Below are 18,026 nucleotides of genomic sequence, written 5' to 3' on the forward strand. Positions count from 1 at the left end.
CCCTGGGTGGCTCAGTTAGTTAAGCGTCAACTTCAGAGCAGGTACCTTGCGGTTCGTGGGTTCGAGCCCCACGTAGGGCTCTGTGCTGACCGCTAGCTCAGAGCGTGGAGGCTGCTTCAGATTCTGTGTCTCCCTCTCTCTCTGACCCTCCCCTGCTTGCACTGTCTCTGTCTCTCAAAAATAAATAAAAAACATTAAAAAATTTAAAAAACAAAACAAAACAAAACATAAATTCTTCTTCAACTGTTCCCACAACTGCCCTTTACAGCAGTTTTCTTTCATCCTGCCCATCAAAAACTGCCCAAGCAGTTTAACGTCTGAGCCTAGATGGCAGGTTGTACAACTTCTTCCACAGACTTAGGGTACATACAGTCTGCCCAAACAGATGGACTGTTTCTGAAGGGTCAGGATTCTGCTCTGTGTCTGTGGGTTTACAAAACCCTTTCCCTATTGCACGTGCCTCTGTGGGAAAACGCTCTCATTCTGTTGCCCAGGTTACCTGGTCAATGTCCGATGTCACCAGCACTACACAGACACACCATGACCTAGGGTATAAACGACCCCTGACTGGTCAACCCCATCTGGACTGGCTGGCATAACATGAGAACGTTAAATGGGAACCTCAGGGTTTTGGTCTTCCCCGAACACAGGGACTTTTGTAACTTCATGTCCCAGGTGGGTAACTGAAAGCTCTGCCTATGCAGTCGGTCTACGCCATTCCGGTTCCTGTGCGTCAGCAGGCTTTTGAGCCAGAGCAACCCCCACACCTGCGCGAAGCAGATCTCATCTCCTTACTCCTGCAATAAATGTTACAAAGACACAGAATAAAGAGAAAAAGCAGATATATCTCACCTGGCAAACCGTGCCCTTTCCTACCTCTTTAGGAATAGGAAAAGGTACGGCCATAGCCACTGTTCATCTAGGAATCTGAACGTTTAGCTGAATTTCAGAACTGCTGGCTAACTACAGCACCCTTGGTTAATTCCAGCAAAATCTAGCACCACTTTACTTACTGTCTTCTCTAACAGAATCAGATGACATTCTGAATTACATAAACTACCAGCCACACTCCCAAAGGACCATTTCAAATCCTTCAAACTGTGTAGAGCAAAAAAATAAGCTTAAAGCAGCAATCACGCAGAACATCTGAAACTATTAGCAAAATAAACATTTTAAACCAGCTGATGGGGCACCTGGGTGCTCAGTTAAGCACCCACTCTTGATTTCAGCTCAGGTCATGATCTCATGGTCAGGCTCTGTGCTGTTAGTGTGGAGCCTCCTTGGGATTCTCCCTCTCTCTCTCTCTCTGCCTCTCACCCACTCACTCGCTCGCGCTCTCTCTCTCTCTCTCTCTCTCTCGCAAAACAAAAAATAAATAAACTTAAAAAGATGCATAATAACAATCAGCAAGTCTGTTCACTCTTGTTGACATGAACGGTTTTGGGTTGTTTCTTTTTAAGGTATCTCATCATTTATATAGATGTGTTTTGTCTCATGTTGTGCAAATCAGAGTTGTCTTTAATACTTAATTATAATTTAAGTATAATTATAATCATAAATTTTAATTATAAGTCGGTAATTATTTAATTGTTAAATTTAATTATCTTGCCTTGGAGGATAAAGTTTCCTGAATATCACATATTCCCTTCAAGTAAATACGAACACACGCTACTCTCTCTTTCAGCCCCCGTGTCAATTCCCAAGCCAGTGTTCCTCAAAGGACTTGTAACATCTTCCATAAAGACTCCACAAGCTTTGTACCAGCAATTTTTAGATAAGAGAATGCAGACGATGCAGCCAATGGAACATCAAGAAGGGTCAACAGTCACCACTCTACACAGGAAGGCACCTTATTCTATATAGACTCTAAATTCTACAACGATAAACCAGTAACACTGATTTTATGACCTCATCAGTTGTCAAGGTCTCAAAACTGATTAAAAAAATTTCGTTATCAAAACATGAAATACATTCTAGATAGTGTTACAAGAGTCCATAGAGGGACACCTGGGTGGCTCATTGGGTTGAGCACCTGATTTCAGCTCAGGTCATGACCTCATGGTTCGTGAGTTCAAGCCCTGCATCGGGCTCTGTGCTGACAGCTGAGCCTGGAGCCTGCTTCAGATTCTCTGTCTCCCTGTCTCTCTGTCCCTCTCTGGCTCATACTCTGTCTTTCTCAAAAATAAACATTAAAAAATTTAAAAAAACAAAAAAGAAGAGTCAGTAGAACAGGTTATAACCCTTTCTTTCTGTTTTGCCAGCCACCTATTAAACAAAAGCCATGAAGAGTATTGGCTGGATAGAAATCCAAACCGTGAACATGTTTACAAGTTACTAAATACAGTCCCTAAATTGTAAGGTATTTTCTTCCCACTGGATTTGGTTTTATTTCCCAAAAGACATAAAGGTTTTGAAGAGCCCAATTTCAATATATTCATCAGTATCTGGCTTGTTTCCAGAGAGTTCAATTACACAGCTCGGCAAGGGCTTCATATACCGTAAAATGATAGAAAAGTTATTACAGGGGCACCTGGATGCCTCAGTCAGTTAGGCAGCCAACTTCAGCTCAGGTCATAAGCTCCCTGTTCATGAGTTCAGGCCCTGCATCGGGCTCTCTGCTGTCAGCACGGAGGCTGCTTAGGATCCTCTGTCTCCCTCTCTCTCTGCCCCTTCCCCGCTCATTCCCTCTCCCTCTCCTTCCCTCCCAAACATTAAAAAAAAATGTGATTACAAGCCAAGGAAAAAAAAAAAGGTTATCCAAGTTCCATGCTGAAGTAAATATGACCCTTCCACAATGGATTAAAACTCAGTGCCTATCAACCACCTTTTCCAATTATTCAATACTCCGGAAAAAGAAAGCCATACATACTTACTTTGTGACAGCTACACTAATGAGGGAAGTTGTTGGAGCTCCTTTCCTTGAGAAGATTAAAAAAAAGAGGCAACTTAATTTGGTGGATACCATAAATCCCTTTTATTATCAAGCAGAACCAAGTCCTTGTGAGAAGCTCTGCCCAATTAAACCACAGAGCCTAGTAGGAAGTGAAATCAAAATCCGTCCTTGAACTTTGTGTCTTTGGGTCCCCGGGGACTACAAAACATTGAAAAATATAAAAATGGCACCAAGCAATTGTGAACTTGCCTGCTGCACTGATCACAGGAACCGTTACATTAACCTCTGTCAATTATAAAAATGGAAATCTATCAACATGAACTTTACAAGTTCCTTAGAAGGCTCCAGGGGCTGGGAAAAACCACATGACTAGTCTTTATGGATTAAAAGACTGAAAAGCATGGGTCCCTTTGGCAACAGAGCACCAAATCATTAATCTCCCAATGATGCCTGGCTTTTGTAGACAGGCTTTGAGTATATTCAACTGAACACAACATTAACGTTAAGTTAATGACCAGTGGAACAGATGCCAAATGGGCAGAGACAACTGTCCTGGCTCTCCTGATCTAATTTTTCCTACTCAATATGGAAGCAACTCTCTTGTCATCTACGAAATACAGACATTTTCCCAACTAACTTCTACTATCACATATTTTACAGAGAGGTAAAAGTTAATGTATCGTTAGGAACAATGGTCAAGAGCCGTAAAATCACCTGGGAATTCAGTATGAAATTTTTACTGGATGGGAAGAAAATAAGTCAAATTTCACAAAGAGGGTTGGAACTCTTTCCAAGTTCTTTTTTTTTTTTTTCCAACTTTCTAACTTGGTTTTCTATTTGCAGAATGTGTTATAAAGAATATATCCAGTCTTGGGTGTCTGAGTGGCTCAGTCAGCGAAACGTTCAACTTCAGCTCAGGTCATGATCTCACAGTTAGGGAGTTCGAGTCTCACATCGGCTCTGCGCTGACGGCTCAGAGTCTGGAGCCCGGTCTGATTCTGTGTCTCCCTCTCTCTGCCCCTCCCCAACTCATGCTGTCTTTCTCTATCAAAATAAGTGTTTAAAAAAAGAAGAAGCAGGTCTTACCAAAGGCAGACATTCCCACAGATCATTGCGATGGCGTTGTTCCAGCCATACACCGCCACGGGGAAGTTGAAGGCGGTGATGATGCCCACCAGGCCGACAGGATTCCACTGTTCAATGAGCGCATGGCCAGGTCCTGAGGACAGGGAAGGTGTGGACCGCGCTTAAGCATACTGACTTAACGCACTTGATGGCAATCATAACAGAGTCCGAAATCATTTATTTTCAGAACGAAGGTACACGAGACCAAGAGGGGATTCCAGTTACCGTGCGGTGGCTCACTTTGCACGGCTGGTGGATACGGACACACGGATTAGCATACCGGAAGAGCTGTTGTTACTGCACTACCTCATAAACTGTAAGGACACCGTCACGCCTCTGATCCTCACAGGAAGTCTGTGTGGATCAGGACAGCATCTTGACAGCATTAGCACCTTCCGAGAGACGAGGAAACCTCAAGCGGGTGGTGAGAGGTGACTGCAAGAAGACAGAGCTGGGACTCTGTTCTCTACACTGCCTGTACAGCCCTTGGCCAGCCTCCCCAAATGAAGACGAGGATGCTCACTTATGAGAAACAAGAATAGTTCTAAGAATTACATATCCATTAAATGAATGACCTGCACAAGTCTTCACATTTATATAGAAAAATGGGAACTACAAAGACAAATATGTGTATCACTGGACCTAAGTTTTACAGGTAATATCACCCACCATCCCACAAAGGGCCTATTTTTTTTAAATGTTTACTTATTTAAAGTTTATTTTTTGATAGAAAGACAGCATGAGCAGGGGAGAGACAGAGAGGGAGGGAGGAAGGGGGAGGGGGGAGGGGGAGGAAGGGAGAGAAAGAGAGAGAAACTCAAGCAGGCCTCGCTCGGTCAGCACTGAGCTAGTCCTAGGGCTCAAACTCCCACAAACCACAAGATCATGACCCAAACCAAAATCTAGAGTTCAACCTACTGAGCCACCCAGGCACCCCAAAGGGCCTATTTTATTTTAATCAAAGTCATCAGTGAACTGGGGGCAGAAGGGTGACAGCTCACAGATGGAGTTAAAACCACACGCCAACCGGAAGGGGGCGCTCCCAGCTGTCGAGCGTTCTGGCCACACTCGCGCTGGTGCCGGGAGTTGCTGCCCTCCTTTACTCTACACACCTCAACCCCACCCCCAACCCCGCCAGAGGACGTGCTGAAACAGCCTCTTCCTGGCAGGGCCTGCCTCCTCCTCGCCTGCCCTCCCCTCTTTGCCCTTCTCCCCACGGAGGCCAGGGCAGCCCAGATGACCTCCCTCCCCTGCTTAGAACTCGGTCGGCATCACTACTGTAACTGCCCTCAGGACAAAGTCCGAATTCCTCAACAGGACAATTGCCCTCCCGGGGCTCCCTCTCCAGGGGCTCCCTTTCCACCAGCCCCTCCCTTGGATGGTGCCTGCAAGCTGTGTGGAACCAAGGCAGCGGCCCAAATAAGCCACTTCGTCACAGCGTAAGACCACCCTGCCCCAGCACCACCCCCCCTTCCTTGAGGCCTTACCCTGGATTACTGTCACCCAGGGCCCTTTCCTGACCCCCACAAGGCTGGCTCATGGCCCCGCCTGCACCCCACCACAGGACAGGCTCTGTTATACTCCTCCCATTGCTTGCCTCCCACCTTAAAACATAAAGAATCAGGGCCGCCTGGATGGCTCAGTCAGTTGGGCATCTGACTTCTGGCTCAGGTCATGAGCTCAGTCCATGGGTTCGAGCCCTGCATCGGGCTCTGTGCCTACAGCTCAGAGCCTGGAGCCCATTTCACACTCTGTGTCTCCCTCTCACTCGGACCCTCTCTCGTTTACTCTCTGCCTCTCCCTTAAAATAAAATAAAGACATAAAAAAATTAAAAAACCATAAAGAATCTTCAATCTTGTAAATTCCTTTAGGACAAGGACGAAGCCTTAGTGATCATATCACCTATCCATCCACCTGCCACCTCCTAGACACTCAGCAAGCATTTACTCCATCAGTGAAGCCAAAGTTCCCGCAGAGCCTCTGCACAGATGACTCCATCTACTCTCCTAAAATATGGGTAAACAATGGAAAAAGATTTGTAATTGGTGAGGCAGACCACCAATATACCAACATACTCAGCAAGTATAAATCAAAGAAGTTCCTTTTTTGCACACATACACTTCCTCAAACTGGAAATTTACTAACTTTTTAAACTAGAAAATCCTATTGAAAATGATCAACAGGGGCGCCTTGGTGGCTCAGGCAGTAAAGCATCCAACTCTTGGTTCTTTCTCAGGTCATGATCTCGGGATTCCTGAGGTTAAGCCCTGCGTCGGGCTCTGCACTGAAAGCACAGAACCTGCTTGGGATTCTCTGTCTCCCGCTCTCTTTGTCCCTCCCCCACTTGTTTTCATGTGCTGGAAACACTCTCTCCCTCTCAAAATTAATAAACATTCATGAACAAAAAGAGGGGTGTCTGCGTGGCTCAGTCAGTTAACTCTTGATTTCAACTGAGGTCCTGATCTCACACTTCCTGAGTTTAAGCCCTGTGCTTGGGATTCTCTTTCCCCTCTCAACTCCCCACTTCTCTCTCTCAAATTAATAAATAAAGATTTAAAAGAAACAAACAGGGGCACCTGGGTGGCTCAGTCAGTTGAGCGTCTGACTTCGGCTCAGGTCATGATCTAACAGTTCGTGGGTTCAAGCCCCACGTCAGGTTCTGTGCTGACAGCTCAGAGCTGTCAGATTCTGGGTCTCCCTCTCTTTCTGCCCCTCCCCTGCACAGGCTCTGTCTCTCTCTCAAAAATAAACAAACATCAAAAAATAAAGAAACAAAAGAAAGAGAGTGAGGGAGAAAGGAAGGAAGACAGTACCAGCCATCAATAATCCTGCTACACACAACCACTGTGACCGCTTTGGCTGACTTCCATCCCCCGGTACTTTCTATGCAGACATGCAGTCAACCTGCTTTGCTCCATCAACAATGCACTTTCCAAATCACACTGCTGAAACCTCCTCAGAGTACAAGGTCAGTCATTGCAGCACAGAATAACAGCAAAAAATTGAAAAATACCCCACATCCATCATTTCGGAACCGGCTAAAATAATTAGTGTCCCCACAACCAAGAGACTAATAAAAAAAAGAGGAAGGAAGCCCCCTAATGGAATAAAAAGCAACAATCTCTGAGACACCTTAAAAAAAATCAGTACAGAACAGAACATATAGCTTCCTTATGTTTGTGTTCCCAAAAGACACGTATTTGCCTGCCCAAAAACAAAAGTTCTAAAAAGATATATAAGAAACTAGAAACGTTCATTCACTACTCCCACAGGGATACGTGGGAGTATCCAGTAGGTAAGAAGACAACTTTTCATGCTTTACTATTTCATTCTTTTTCAATTTTGTGATACAAATTTATCTTCTTTTTTTTACCTTCTTTAAAAAAATAACAAAACACTACAATAATTTAAAAGCAAGGAAACACAACTTTCCCATTAAAGTGTGGGGTTAGGGGGAAAAAACCTTCCTAAGTTTGACTTTTAATATATGCTAGTGGACTGGGGCACCCGGCTGGCTCAGTCAATGAAGCGTCTGCCTCCTGATTTCAGCTCAGCTCATGATCTCACAGTTGTGGGGTTGAGCCCCACCTTGCGCTCTGTGCTCACAGCACAGAGCCTGCTTGGGATTCTCTCTCCCTCTCTCTGCCCCTCCTGTGTGTGTGCTCTCTTTCTCTCTCTCTGTGTCAAAATAAATATATAAACTTAAAAAGAATATATATGTATATATATACACACACATATACACAAACGCACACATGCTAATAGACTACCAAAATTAGCTTAACCTTTGTCATATGATATGGCACTTACATCATTTAAAAAATTGTTTAATGTTTTATTTATTCTTGAGAGAGAGAGAGAGAGACAGACAGACAGACATAGAGCATGAGTGGGTGAGGGACAGAGCGAGAGAGGGAAACAGAATTGAAACATCCAACCAACCAAGTAACCTAGGTGCCCCTAGATGATTTCAAATGTTTCCTATTGACACTGCAAGAAACATCTTTACACATAAACCGTTGTCACACTTCAGGGTATTTACTCAAATTAGATCCTTGAAACTGGCATTAAATACTTCAGGCCATTTGCACAGATTTTCAAATTGTTTTCCTCATGGACCAGTGATTCATGTTATCAAAAGTCCCCATAAAAAAATAGCTATCTCACCCAGGGAGTTCTCAAAACAGAGTTTTATCTTTAAAAATAGAAAAATTTAGGGGCACTTCGGTGGCTCAGTTGGTTAAGCATCTGACTTCGGCTCAGGTCATGACCGCACAGTTTGTGAGTTGAAGCACCACATCAGGCTCTGCGCTGACAGCTCGGAGCCTGGAGCCTGCTTCCAATTCTGCGTCTCCTCCTCTCTCTGCCCCTTCCCAACTCACGCTTACTCGCTTTCTCTCTCTCGAAAGTAAATAAATATTTTTAAAAATTAAAAAATTAAATAAAAATAGAAAAATAGAAAAACTTAAGGATCTTCATCTAATGTTTTCATGGTTTTTTTAAATAATTTTTTTAACTTTTTATTTTTTATACAGAGAGAGACATGAGAGGGGGAGGGGCAGAGAGAGGAGGAGACACAGAACCAGAAGCAGGCTCCAGGCTCTGAGCTAGCTGTCAGCACAGAACCTGATGTGGGGCTCGAACCCATGAACGTGAGATCTGTCCTGAGCCAAAGTTGGAGGCTTAACCGACTGAGCCACCCAGGCGCCCCTGTTTTCATGTATTTTAACTTACATTTGTTCATAGAGAGATTAAAGACATTTTCATATATTTACTTGATACATGCAATTCCTCTTTTGCAAACTGTTCACAGCACATTTTTTGGAGCTCTAAGAGGGAAAAACTCTCAGCTTAACGGACTTTACTGCTTACTTTCAGAAGGCAAGATGGGTCCCCCGATCATCCGTGACAAGCCAACAGCATAATCACAAATATCCACGTACTCCTGAACTTCTCCCACACCTTCCACTAAGATTTTCCCCATCTCCAAAGACACCTAAAAAACAAAAAGCCAAGAAGCATTTTTCCAACATAGTTCATGTCTTAAATAGTAATTTATGGGGCAGGGAAGCAAACCTTATTTTGTGTCTCTTTTGTGAAGGTCATGAACTTCAGAAAGTCTATTATCTAAACAATTTAAAAACCCAAAAACCAGGGCGCCCGGGTGGCTGTCAGTTAAGCGTCTGACTTCAGCTCAGGTCATGATCTCACAATTCATGAGTCTGAGCCCCATGTCGGGCTCTGTGCTGACACCTGGAGGTTGGATACCCGGAGCGGCCTGGAGCCTTCTTCAGATTCCGTGACTCCCTCTCTCCCTGCCCCTCCCCAGTGGACTCCATCTCTCTGTCTCTCAAAAATAAACATCGGGCACCTGGGTGGCCCAGTCAGTTAAGCGCCCAGCTTCAACTCAGGTCATGAACTCACTTTCGTGGGTTCAGGCCCACATCAGGCTCTCTGCTAACAGCTCAGAGCCAGCAGCCTGCTTCAGATTCTATGTTTCCCTCTCTCTCTGCCCCTCTCCTGCTCCCATTATGTCTCTCTCTCCTCAAAATAAAGATTTAAAAAAATTTAATTAACAAATATTTAAAAAAATCCAAAAACTAACTGTATTTTTCCCTGTTCCTCTTGTTCATCTTTTCTCTAGATTTTTACATGTATGAATTTTTTTCCTTAAGCATCACAATCTTAAACACAAAAACACAACAGCCTTATTTCCCACTCAAGGACTGTGTATTTACTACAAAAGTACTTTACCAAACTTCCTAGTACTTGGATCTTCTCCCGCAAGGCATCCCCAATCTGTCTCACCACTTCTCCTCGCTTCGGAGCAGGAACCTAAGGTGAGAACAGAATCTTAGCATCTGATTCAAAGTGCGAACTCATGTAACACAATATTAGACAAACGTGCTGTAAGAGAACTAAGCACAAACCCATCAGATGACTTCCTGATCACATCAAGAACTGATTATGGCACATCCCTTAAACCCAAACCGTGAGACCCAGAAAACATCCAGATGATTGGGTTCTGGAGAGCAAGGGACTGTGCCATATGCAGAGAAACTCAGAGCCTGAACACATGTTTGGAAGGACTCTAGAAAAAGTTTACAATACCTTAAACACTTACATCAACCTTTAAGATACCCAGCAACGTTTTCTTATGGGTCAAACTGACTGCATGCCCAAATGCTAGGTTCAGCTGACAAAATGGTATTTCCATAATCCATTCAAATTATGATTCACTTACTATTTTCTGAGCACCTACTATGTGACAAGAATAATGCCAGGCACTGGTGATATAAGTGAGGCATTCATGGAGCTGATAACCTTAGTGAATCTTCCTTGGGGTGCAATGGAAAGCCTTTAATGGCTTTAAGGAGAATAAGATTATTTGCTTTACCTTTTGAAAAAAAAAAAACTTATTAAGTAAGCTTTATGCCCAACATGGGGCTTGACCTCCCAACCCCACAATCAAGAGTCACATGCTCTACTGACTCAGTCAGTCAGGTACCCCTGCCTTACCTTTTATAAAACCAAGGTGGACTAAGTGGACCATATATTGTAGGGGAAAGAACAAAAGGAAGAAGACCAATTAAGAATACATTCTAGGAGCACCCAGGTGGCTCAGTCGTTTAAGTGTCGGACTTCGGCCCAGGTCATGATCTCATGGTTCCTGGGTCCGAGCCCCGCTTCAGGCTCTGTGCTGACAGCTCAGAACCTGGAGCCTGCTTCAGATTCTGAGTCTCCCTCTCTCTCTCTCTGCCCCTGCCCTGATCATGCTGTGTCTCTTGCTCAAAAAATAAAATAAACTTTAAAAAAAAATACCTTCTAGTAGACTAAAGATTATGGTAACTTGGGGCACCTGGGTGGCTCATTCAAGGTTAAGCACCTGACTTTGGTTCAGGTCATGATCTCCGTGTTTGTGACTTTGAGCCCCACATGAGGCTCTCTGCTATCAGCTTGGAGCCCACTTTGGATCCTGTCTCCCTCTCTCTGCCTCTCCTGTGTGTGCATGCATTCCCTCTCTCTCTCTCTCTCTCTCTCTCTCAAAAATAAAAAAGTTATGAAAAAAACATTATGGTAACTTAGTCTTAAGACTGCAGCAAGAAAGGCAAAATGATTCCAGATTATTTTGGAAATTGGACAGGACATATTATTGGAAGAGGTAGGTGTGGAAATGAGGGAAGTGGACGAACCAAGGCTGCGCCTGGGTAGACAGAAGAGCAAGGACTCAGATGAAGAAGGTCACAAGTGGCAGGGGGCTTGGAGGTGAAGAGTACAGGCTGGGCCATACAAGTTTGAGACGCGTTTTGCATATGGAGACATAATTTTCTCAACTGTGATTATCACTCTGGTCTTCTTTCCCCTCCAGCTCTTCCCATTTAATTCTGTCTCTCCTCCAAAGGCAAGGGAAAGGACCGTTCCCCTCCGGGAACCTTCCCACCTGCTCCTCACAGAGAGGGCTATCACAGCATTGAAATCACACTGAGAACGAGCATCCGGACCGCCGTGTGGAGGGAACGCTCAGCATTGAGGGAATTAGGAGCTGAGCCTCTGGGGAAATAACACAGGGAAACCCATATTAAAGAGCTACCACACTGACAGTATTCCTTCCTCCGGCTACAGACGGCCCCTTAACCGGTCTCTGTCCTCGAGACAGACACGACACTCCGGCCGTTCTTCACCAGAGATGACGGGAAAAATGAGGACGTGGGGGACACTGAGGTGGCATTCTGAGCTAAAACCAGTTCATGAGACAGAGCAGCAGAGCCAGTATTCCTAACCAGGTTCTCTGTGCTTACGTGTACTTAAGAGAAAGCAACCAGTTTATACAAACTCCCTTCCATCATTTTTATGCTTTTCCCTTAAAAAAAAAAGTTGCCTTTGAAAAAACCCAGGCTTAACAGAAATGAACTAAATGAAATGCTGGTGTGTCCACACACAGGCAAGACCAGCCAAAAGCATCAGGGCCAAGCCAAAGGAGCCCCACCGCGTAGGGATCCAGGACGGTAAGTGTGTAGACCCAATGGGGATGAGCTTTGCTCTGTTCTTGTGTGAGGCACCAGCAGCCTCTTAAGTCACGGCCCATTGGCAGGAGCCCCAGAGGCGCAGTCAGGAAAGGCTATGCCGCCTCCCTCAACTTCGAACTCAACTACTTTAGTCCAGTTCTAACAGGTGGGATCCCTGATTCTACCATCACTCAGGACAACCCATTCCCACGTGGCAACCCCACTCCACGGGGAGATCTAAAGAGTTAGGAAAATAGGAGAAAGCAGGTTTCAGATGCAGAGACCGGCAGTGCTCAGGGATAGTGAACCACTAAATATAATCCTCAATGTGTAAACAGCAGTAACAAAAAAGTAGAGCACAATATTAAGGAAAGACATCACAATGTCAGCTGCCCCCAGGGCAAAGCAAACTGATTTAAGAGCCAGTTAAGGGGCACCTGGGAGGCTAAGTCTGGTAAGTGTCCGACTTCAGCTGAGGTCATTATCTCCCAGTTCCTGAGTTTGAGCCCCGGTCCGGTTCTGTGCTGACAGCTCAGAGCCTGGAGCCTGCTTCAGATTCTGTATCTCCCTGTCTCTCTACCTCCCCTGCTCACACTCTGTCTCTCTCTTTCAAAAATAACAAACATTTAAAAAATTATAAAAGCCAGTTCAGCAGCATCTTGGGTGGCTCAGTGAGTTAAGCATCCAACTCCTGACTTCAGCTCATAATTTCAGTTTATGAGACTGAGCCCTGCATTGGGCTCTGCTCTGACAGCATTGCTTGCCATGCTTTCTCTTTCTCTTTCTTTCTCTCTCTCTCTCCTCCCACTCACCCCCACTCAGCTCTTCCCCAACACACATGCTCTCTCTGTCAAAATAAACTTAAAAATTTTTAAAGCCCGTTCAAGAAAAGAAGGATCCTGAATTCACACATACCTGGGTAAATACACACATATAAGGAATGTTTCTGGCCCAAAGTTTCACTGGCATTTAAAACAGGGTATGCAAACCATTAATCCTAATGTAAATTGTGGACTTTAGTAAATAATGATTTATCAGAATTGGCTCTGCAATTGTAAGAAATGTGTGGCATTAATACAAGAGGATGCTAAGAGAGAAGTATAAAGACTTAGGTGTGAACCTAACAGACTCCATGACAGAGGTCCCCCTCTAAACTAGAAAGTCTAAGGGTCAGTTTCTCCTGAACTATTAGGCGGTTACACATTACCCGAGGCAGGAGAGACCACCTTGCGATATCCAATCAGGAAAGGCCAGCTACCTCTCCCCACATTCCTAAAGGTGAGGCCTACAGATAGAAACTTTAGATAGGACCCTGTTACCTAATGTTAAAGTTAACCCGATAGTCACCAAACAAGACCCTCAACTCACGCTGTAATTGGTTAATTTCAAAGATACCCTAAATGTTGTAATTGGGTTCCGCCAAAAGTAACGAATACTCTAGACCATGTGAATGGTTAAACCTGCTGTCAATAATATTGTATAGTAATGATTGGATCACTGTACCTATATAACAATTTCTTGTAACTCCCCTTCCCAAAAACCCATAAAAATCCCTGCTCAGCCCTTGTTCGGGGCTCACAGCACAGATCCACTGCACTGGAAAAGTCTGTGAGTCCTAGTTCGAACCTGTAATAAAGCCCTTTGTCTTTGCATGGGTGACACAGCCTCGCCGGTGGTCTCTGGTCATTGGGGAATACCGCGAACTAGGCATTACAGAAGCATGCAAAGTGTGATGAAGTAGAGGAACTCCCTACTTTCTGTTCATCTTCTTGTTGACGGGGGTCAGAATTACAGGCTCCAGACTGTGCCACTTTGGCATGAGGATTATTTTGAGCGGACAGCAAGCAAGGCCAAACAGACTCAAGAAAAGCTTTCTACCTCCCCGCCCTTAACTGCCTAAAAGAACTTACAAAGGGGACTATACCAAGAAGTGAGCTATTACTTTTATTATTTTTTATTTTTATTACTATTTTTATTAACACTTATGTTATTATTTTATTACTTTTATTATTAAAATGAACTTTTACTTTTTTTAATTTTATTTTTTAAATAGGCTTCATACCCAGTGCAGAGCCCAATGCCAAGCTTGAACTCACGACCCTGAGATCATGACCTGGGCTGAAATCAAGAGTCGGACTCTCCACCAACTCAGCCACCCAGGCGCCTCACCAAAGATAACTTTTGTAAGGAAAGAACTGTCTGCACAGCAGGGAAAACATTTCTGTACCAAATACTTGCTCCTTTCACCTTCCTGTGAATTGCCTTCTAACTCCATGAGGGCCCAGAGCTGATGTATCTAAGCCTAGATGCCTGGCAATTCTTGGGTCTCCGATCTTTACTCAGCATCATCTCCACATAAAAAATTAAAATTTTTCTCCTGTTACTGGTTGTTTTAAGTTTATTTATTTTACGACAGAGACAGAAAACAAGCACAGGCACAGGCACAGGCAGAGAGAAATGGGTTAGATCTCTGGAACTGAACCGTGAGATCATGACCTGAGCCAAAATCAAGAGTAGGTCATTTAATCTACTGAGATCCAGGCACCTCCTATTAATCTGCTTTATGCGCATTATTAGACCAGCCACAGAATACAAAAGTGAAAACAAAAAATTTTTCCTCCCCTGTGATGTAGGAAACAACGGAAGAAGGAAATGGCAAATAAAATTAAATTTCCTTAAAAGCTGCAGCCCATTGAGGAATATGTGAGAAAAGCAGAGGAAATGCTTCTTCAGGAACTCCAAGGTCTTAATGCTAATACTTTGCTTGAGGGAAAACAACTCGTGCTTGACAATAGCTAGGCCCCCAGTATCCGGTGAGTCTTCTTTAGCATATGAAAATCTCACTGGAAACTTCCCCTGGACTTGACCTCCCCCAACTCCATAGCACAGAACCAGTGTGTCTCTTCCTGCCCCTGGGTCCTGTCCCAGTGCTTCAATAAAATCACCTTTTTGCACCAAACAGGTCTTCAAGAATTCTTTCTTGGCTGTCGGCTCCGGAACCTGTGAATCCCACTCCACTGTCACCCAAAAAACCCCATCACTCTATACTACTATGAACTAAAACTGCTCTAAAAACTAAAGTCTAAGTAAATACTTTGTAAATAGCTTACGTACAGAGAAACAATGATTTAAAAAATTATGCAGTAACTTTAGGCTTGTATTCAGTGCCATGACAGGTCACAAACTTTTAATCACAACTATGAAATACATAAAAGACTGGAAGGAGGGGCGCCTGAGTGGCTCAGTCAGTTAAGTGTCTGACTTTGGCTCGGGTCATGATCTCAGGGTTTCTGAGTTCGAGCCCTGAGTTGGGCTCTGAGCTGACAGTTTGGAACCTGCTTGAGATTCTTGCTCTTTCCTCTCCCTCTGCCCCTCTCCCACTCATACTTTCTCTTGCTTTCAAAATAAATTTAAAACAAAAGACTAGAAGGAAATGCATCAAAACATAACTCTAACAACCATTCTGTACTGAACAAGCTGAGGTTAAGGGGATTAATTTATCTTATTTACTGCACTATCCAATTTTTTTAGTTAAGGAGATAGGTATTACCTTTCTGATCAAAAAGAAAATGTAAAAAATTTTAATGCATTTACTTATTTGGGTTTTTTTTTAGAAAATCATTTTGGTTTTTAATGTCTTATTTATTTTTGATACAGAGAGACAGAACTTGAGGGGCGGCGGGCAGAGAGAGAGACACAGAATCGGAAGCAGGCTCCAGGCTCTAAGCTGTCAGCACAACGGCTGATGCAGGGCTCAAACCCACAAACATGAGATCATGACCTAAGCTGAAGTCAGAGGCTTAACTGACTGAGCCGCCCAGGGGCCCCTGTATTTACTTACTTTGAAAGACAGGGAACGGTGAAGAGGGGAGGGGCAGAGAGAAAGGGAGGGAGGGAGATAATCTCAAGCAGGCTCTGGACGAAGTGAGCAGACATGGGGTTGGAACCCACAAATCATGAGATCATGACCTAAGCCAAAATCAAGAGTCCAGTGCTCAACCAACTGAGCCAACCAGGTGCCCCCAAAATAATTATTTTTAAAAACAATAAATTGATGTTGCTTTGGATAGTCTTCTCTAAGTAGAGAGAACCTTAGTTACCACACTATTTACTTTTGGAAGTGGTATTTCACTGCTCAAAGATATTGTGACAGCACATAATGGAACCGTGAGCCAATTTAGAGCCTTATTTAAAGTTCCTCTCGCCTAGCACAGAGGGGGTCTCCTGGCTGACACTAAGGAGCATCCAATTCAGGGAGCCCCGAGTCACCCTAGCAATCTTTGATTCGGAAAAAACATTGGATCAGCAGGCCCCAACCTGGCAGCACTCAAGTGTTGTAACTCAGGGACAGAGGTGGGCAAAGGCCAGGTTCTCCAGTAAGCAAATCAAATTAGTAACTCATTTAAACCTCACCATAACCGCAGGAGGTAGGAATTTCAGGTCTCCTCTATTTACAAGATAAAACACACAAAGCTGGGTTAAACCATCCAGAATATTCCTCCAGCCTCTGGCCCATGTTCGGTGGTAGAGCAAAAGGGATATTCCGGGTGGGGGAGGTGGGAGAGGACTGGGAAATCCAGGCCACCCAATTTCTTCCCTCCCTTCTCCAGAGCCTGGCCCTCACCTAGTGACCCAGCCCAGCTCCCTTCACAGGCCCTGGAGTCGCTCCTATTACCCCTGATGGAGACACAGAGGAGGCACAGCTTGCTTCCAGGCCTAATCAGATGGTGGAGGAACTCAAGCCCCTGCCCTCTGAACCAGGCGTATCTGAGACATTCCATCCCACACGCCCACCTGCACCTAAAGCTGTGGTAAGCAGCAGCAATAAAAAGGGTGTTTCTAGGGGTGCCTCGGTGGCTCAGTCAGTTGAGCATCCGACTTGGGCTCAGGTCATGATCTCACAGTTTGAGAGTTCAAACCCTGCATCAGGCTCTGTGCTGGCAGCTCAGAGCCTGGAGCCTGCTTCAGATTCTGTGTCTCCCTCTCTCTCTGCCCTTCCTTGGCTCACACTCTGACTCTGACTGTCTCTCTCTCTCTCTCTCTCTCAAAAATAAACATCAAGAAAAAAAAATTTTTAAAGGGTGTTTCTAGCATACATATTCTTTTCTTTTTGTTCAATTAGAGATTTAAGACATTTAAAAATAAGAGAAATTTAAGAAACTTCGATTGGAAAATAAAGAGCGTTCATAGCTGACGTTTATGCTACATCAGTATAGATGTTTAAACCATTTAAAATCACCCATTTATGAAAGCCACAGATGGAAAAGGCATAATCCTGGGACGGCAGCAGAACAGATTCTCACAGCCCCCGAGGAACTCCCATTTCAGGGAGCAAGACTCCTGAGATCTCTCTATACCACCCTGCAATAACAATAGGTCTCGGAACTGTGACCTTCTTACTCACCTCTGCCCAGATTCTCCAGGCTTCCCTGGCTTTCTTCACGGTTTCTTCATAGTCAGCCACACTGGCCTAATTAAGAATTAGGGGAGAGACACAGGGAAAAACAAAAGGAAGTGATGCTCCCCTCGTGAGAACCTACAAGATTTTTGCAAAAGGACTAGAGTATCTCTGGGTGACCCTCAGATCTGTGGATTCCAATGATTTCCACAGCCATGCATCCAAACACTCATGAGAATCCAGTTAAGACAACTTCAAATATAGCTGTGCTTTTTACAACATTGCTTCTCGAAGCAAGGTCCATAAGCCTCATCTGGGGGCAACACCTTAGACGTTATCAGAAATTCAGAAACGAGCTCCAACCCAGGCTTTCAAGGTCAGAACCTTTGTTCAAACAGGAGGCGATTCAGAAAAATAGCCTTAAAGGGACACAGCCTCACGACTTTTCCATTCCACCTTTCTAAGGCACCCAACCCAAAGAGTGGACAGTCTCTCCCAGACACCCTTAAAAAAGAAATGAAAAAGAAAACACATTATTCTTGGAATCTGAAATTTCATGTTGCTTTTTTAAATTTTTTTTCCATTTATTAATTTTTGAGACAG

General features: G+C 44.2%; 1 protein-coding gene across 2 annotated transcripts in view; it reads right to left on the reverse strand.

Annotated features, from left to right (window-relative positions):
* ALDH7A1 (aldehyde dehydrogenase 7 family member A1) overlaps positions 1–18,026 on the reverse strand; it is a 49,156-nt gene that overhangs the window by 23,955 nt on the left and 7,175 nt on the right. For both annotated transcript variants that reach the window (XM_029941813.1, XM_029941811.1), the window contains exons 3-7: positions 17,430–17,495; positions 9,774–9,854; positions 8,892–9,015; positions 3,980–4,112; positions 2,874–2,918 (exon numbers count right to left, since the gene is read on the reverse strand). In XM_029941813.1, the coding sequence (XP_029797673.1) occupies positions 2,874–2,918; positions 3,980–4,112; positions 8,892–9,015; positions 9,774–9,854; positions 17,430–17,495 (449 nt within the window). The remainder of the gene's footprint in view (positions 1–2,873; positions 2,919–3,979; positions 4,113–8,891; positions 9,016–9,773; positions 9,855–17,429; positions 17,496–18,026) is intronic.

The sequence above is a fragment of the Suricata suricatta genome, chromosome 6 (assembly GCF_006229205.1).
Source record: "Suricata suricatta isolate VVHF042 chromosome 6, meerkat_22Aug2017_6uvM2_HiC, whole genome shotgun sequence".
Classification (NCBI taxonomy): domain Eukaryota; kingdom Metazoa; phylum Chordata; class Mammalia; order Carnivora; family Herpestidae; genus Suricata; species Suricata suricatta.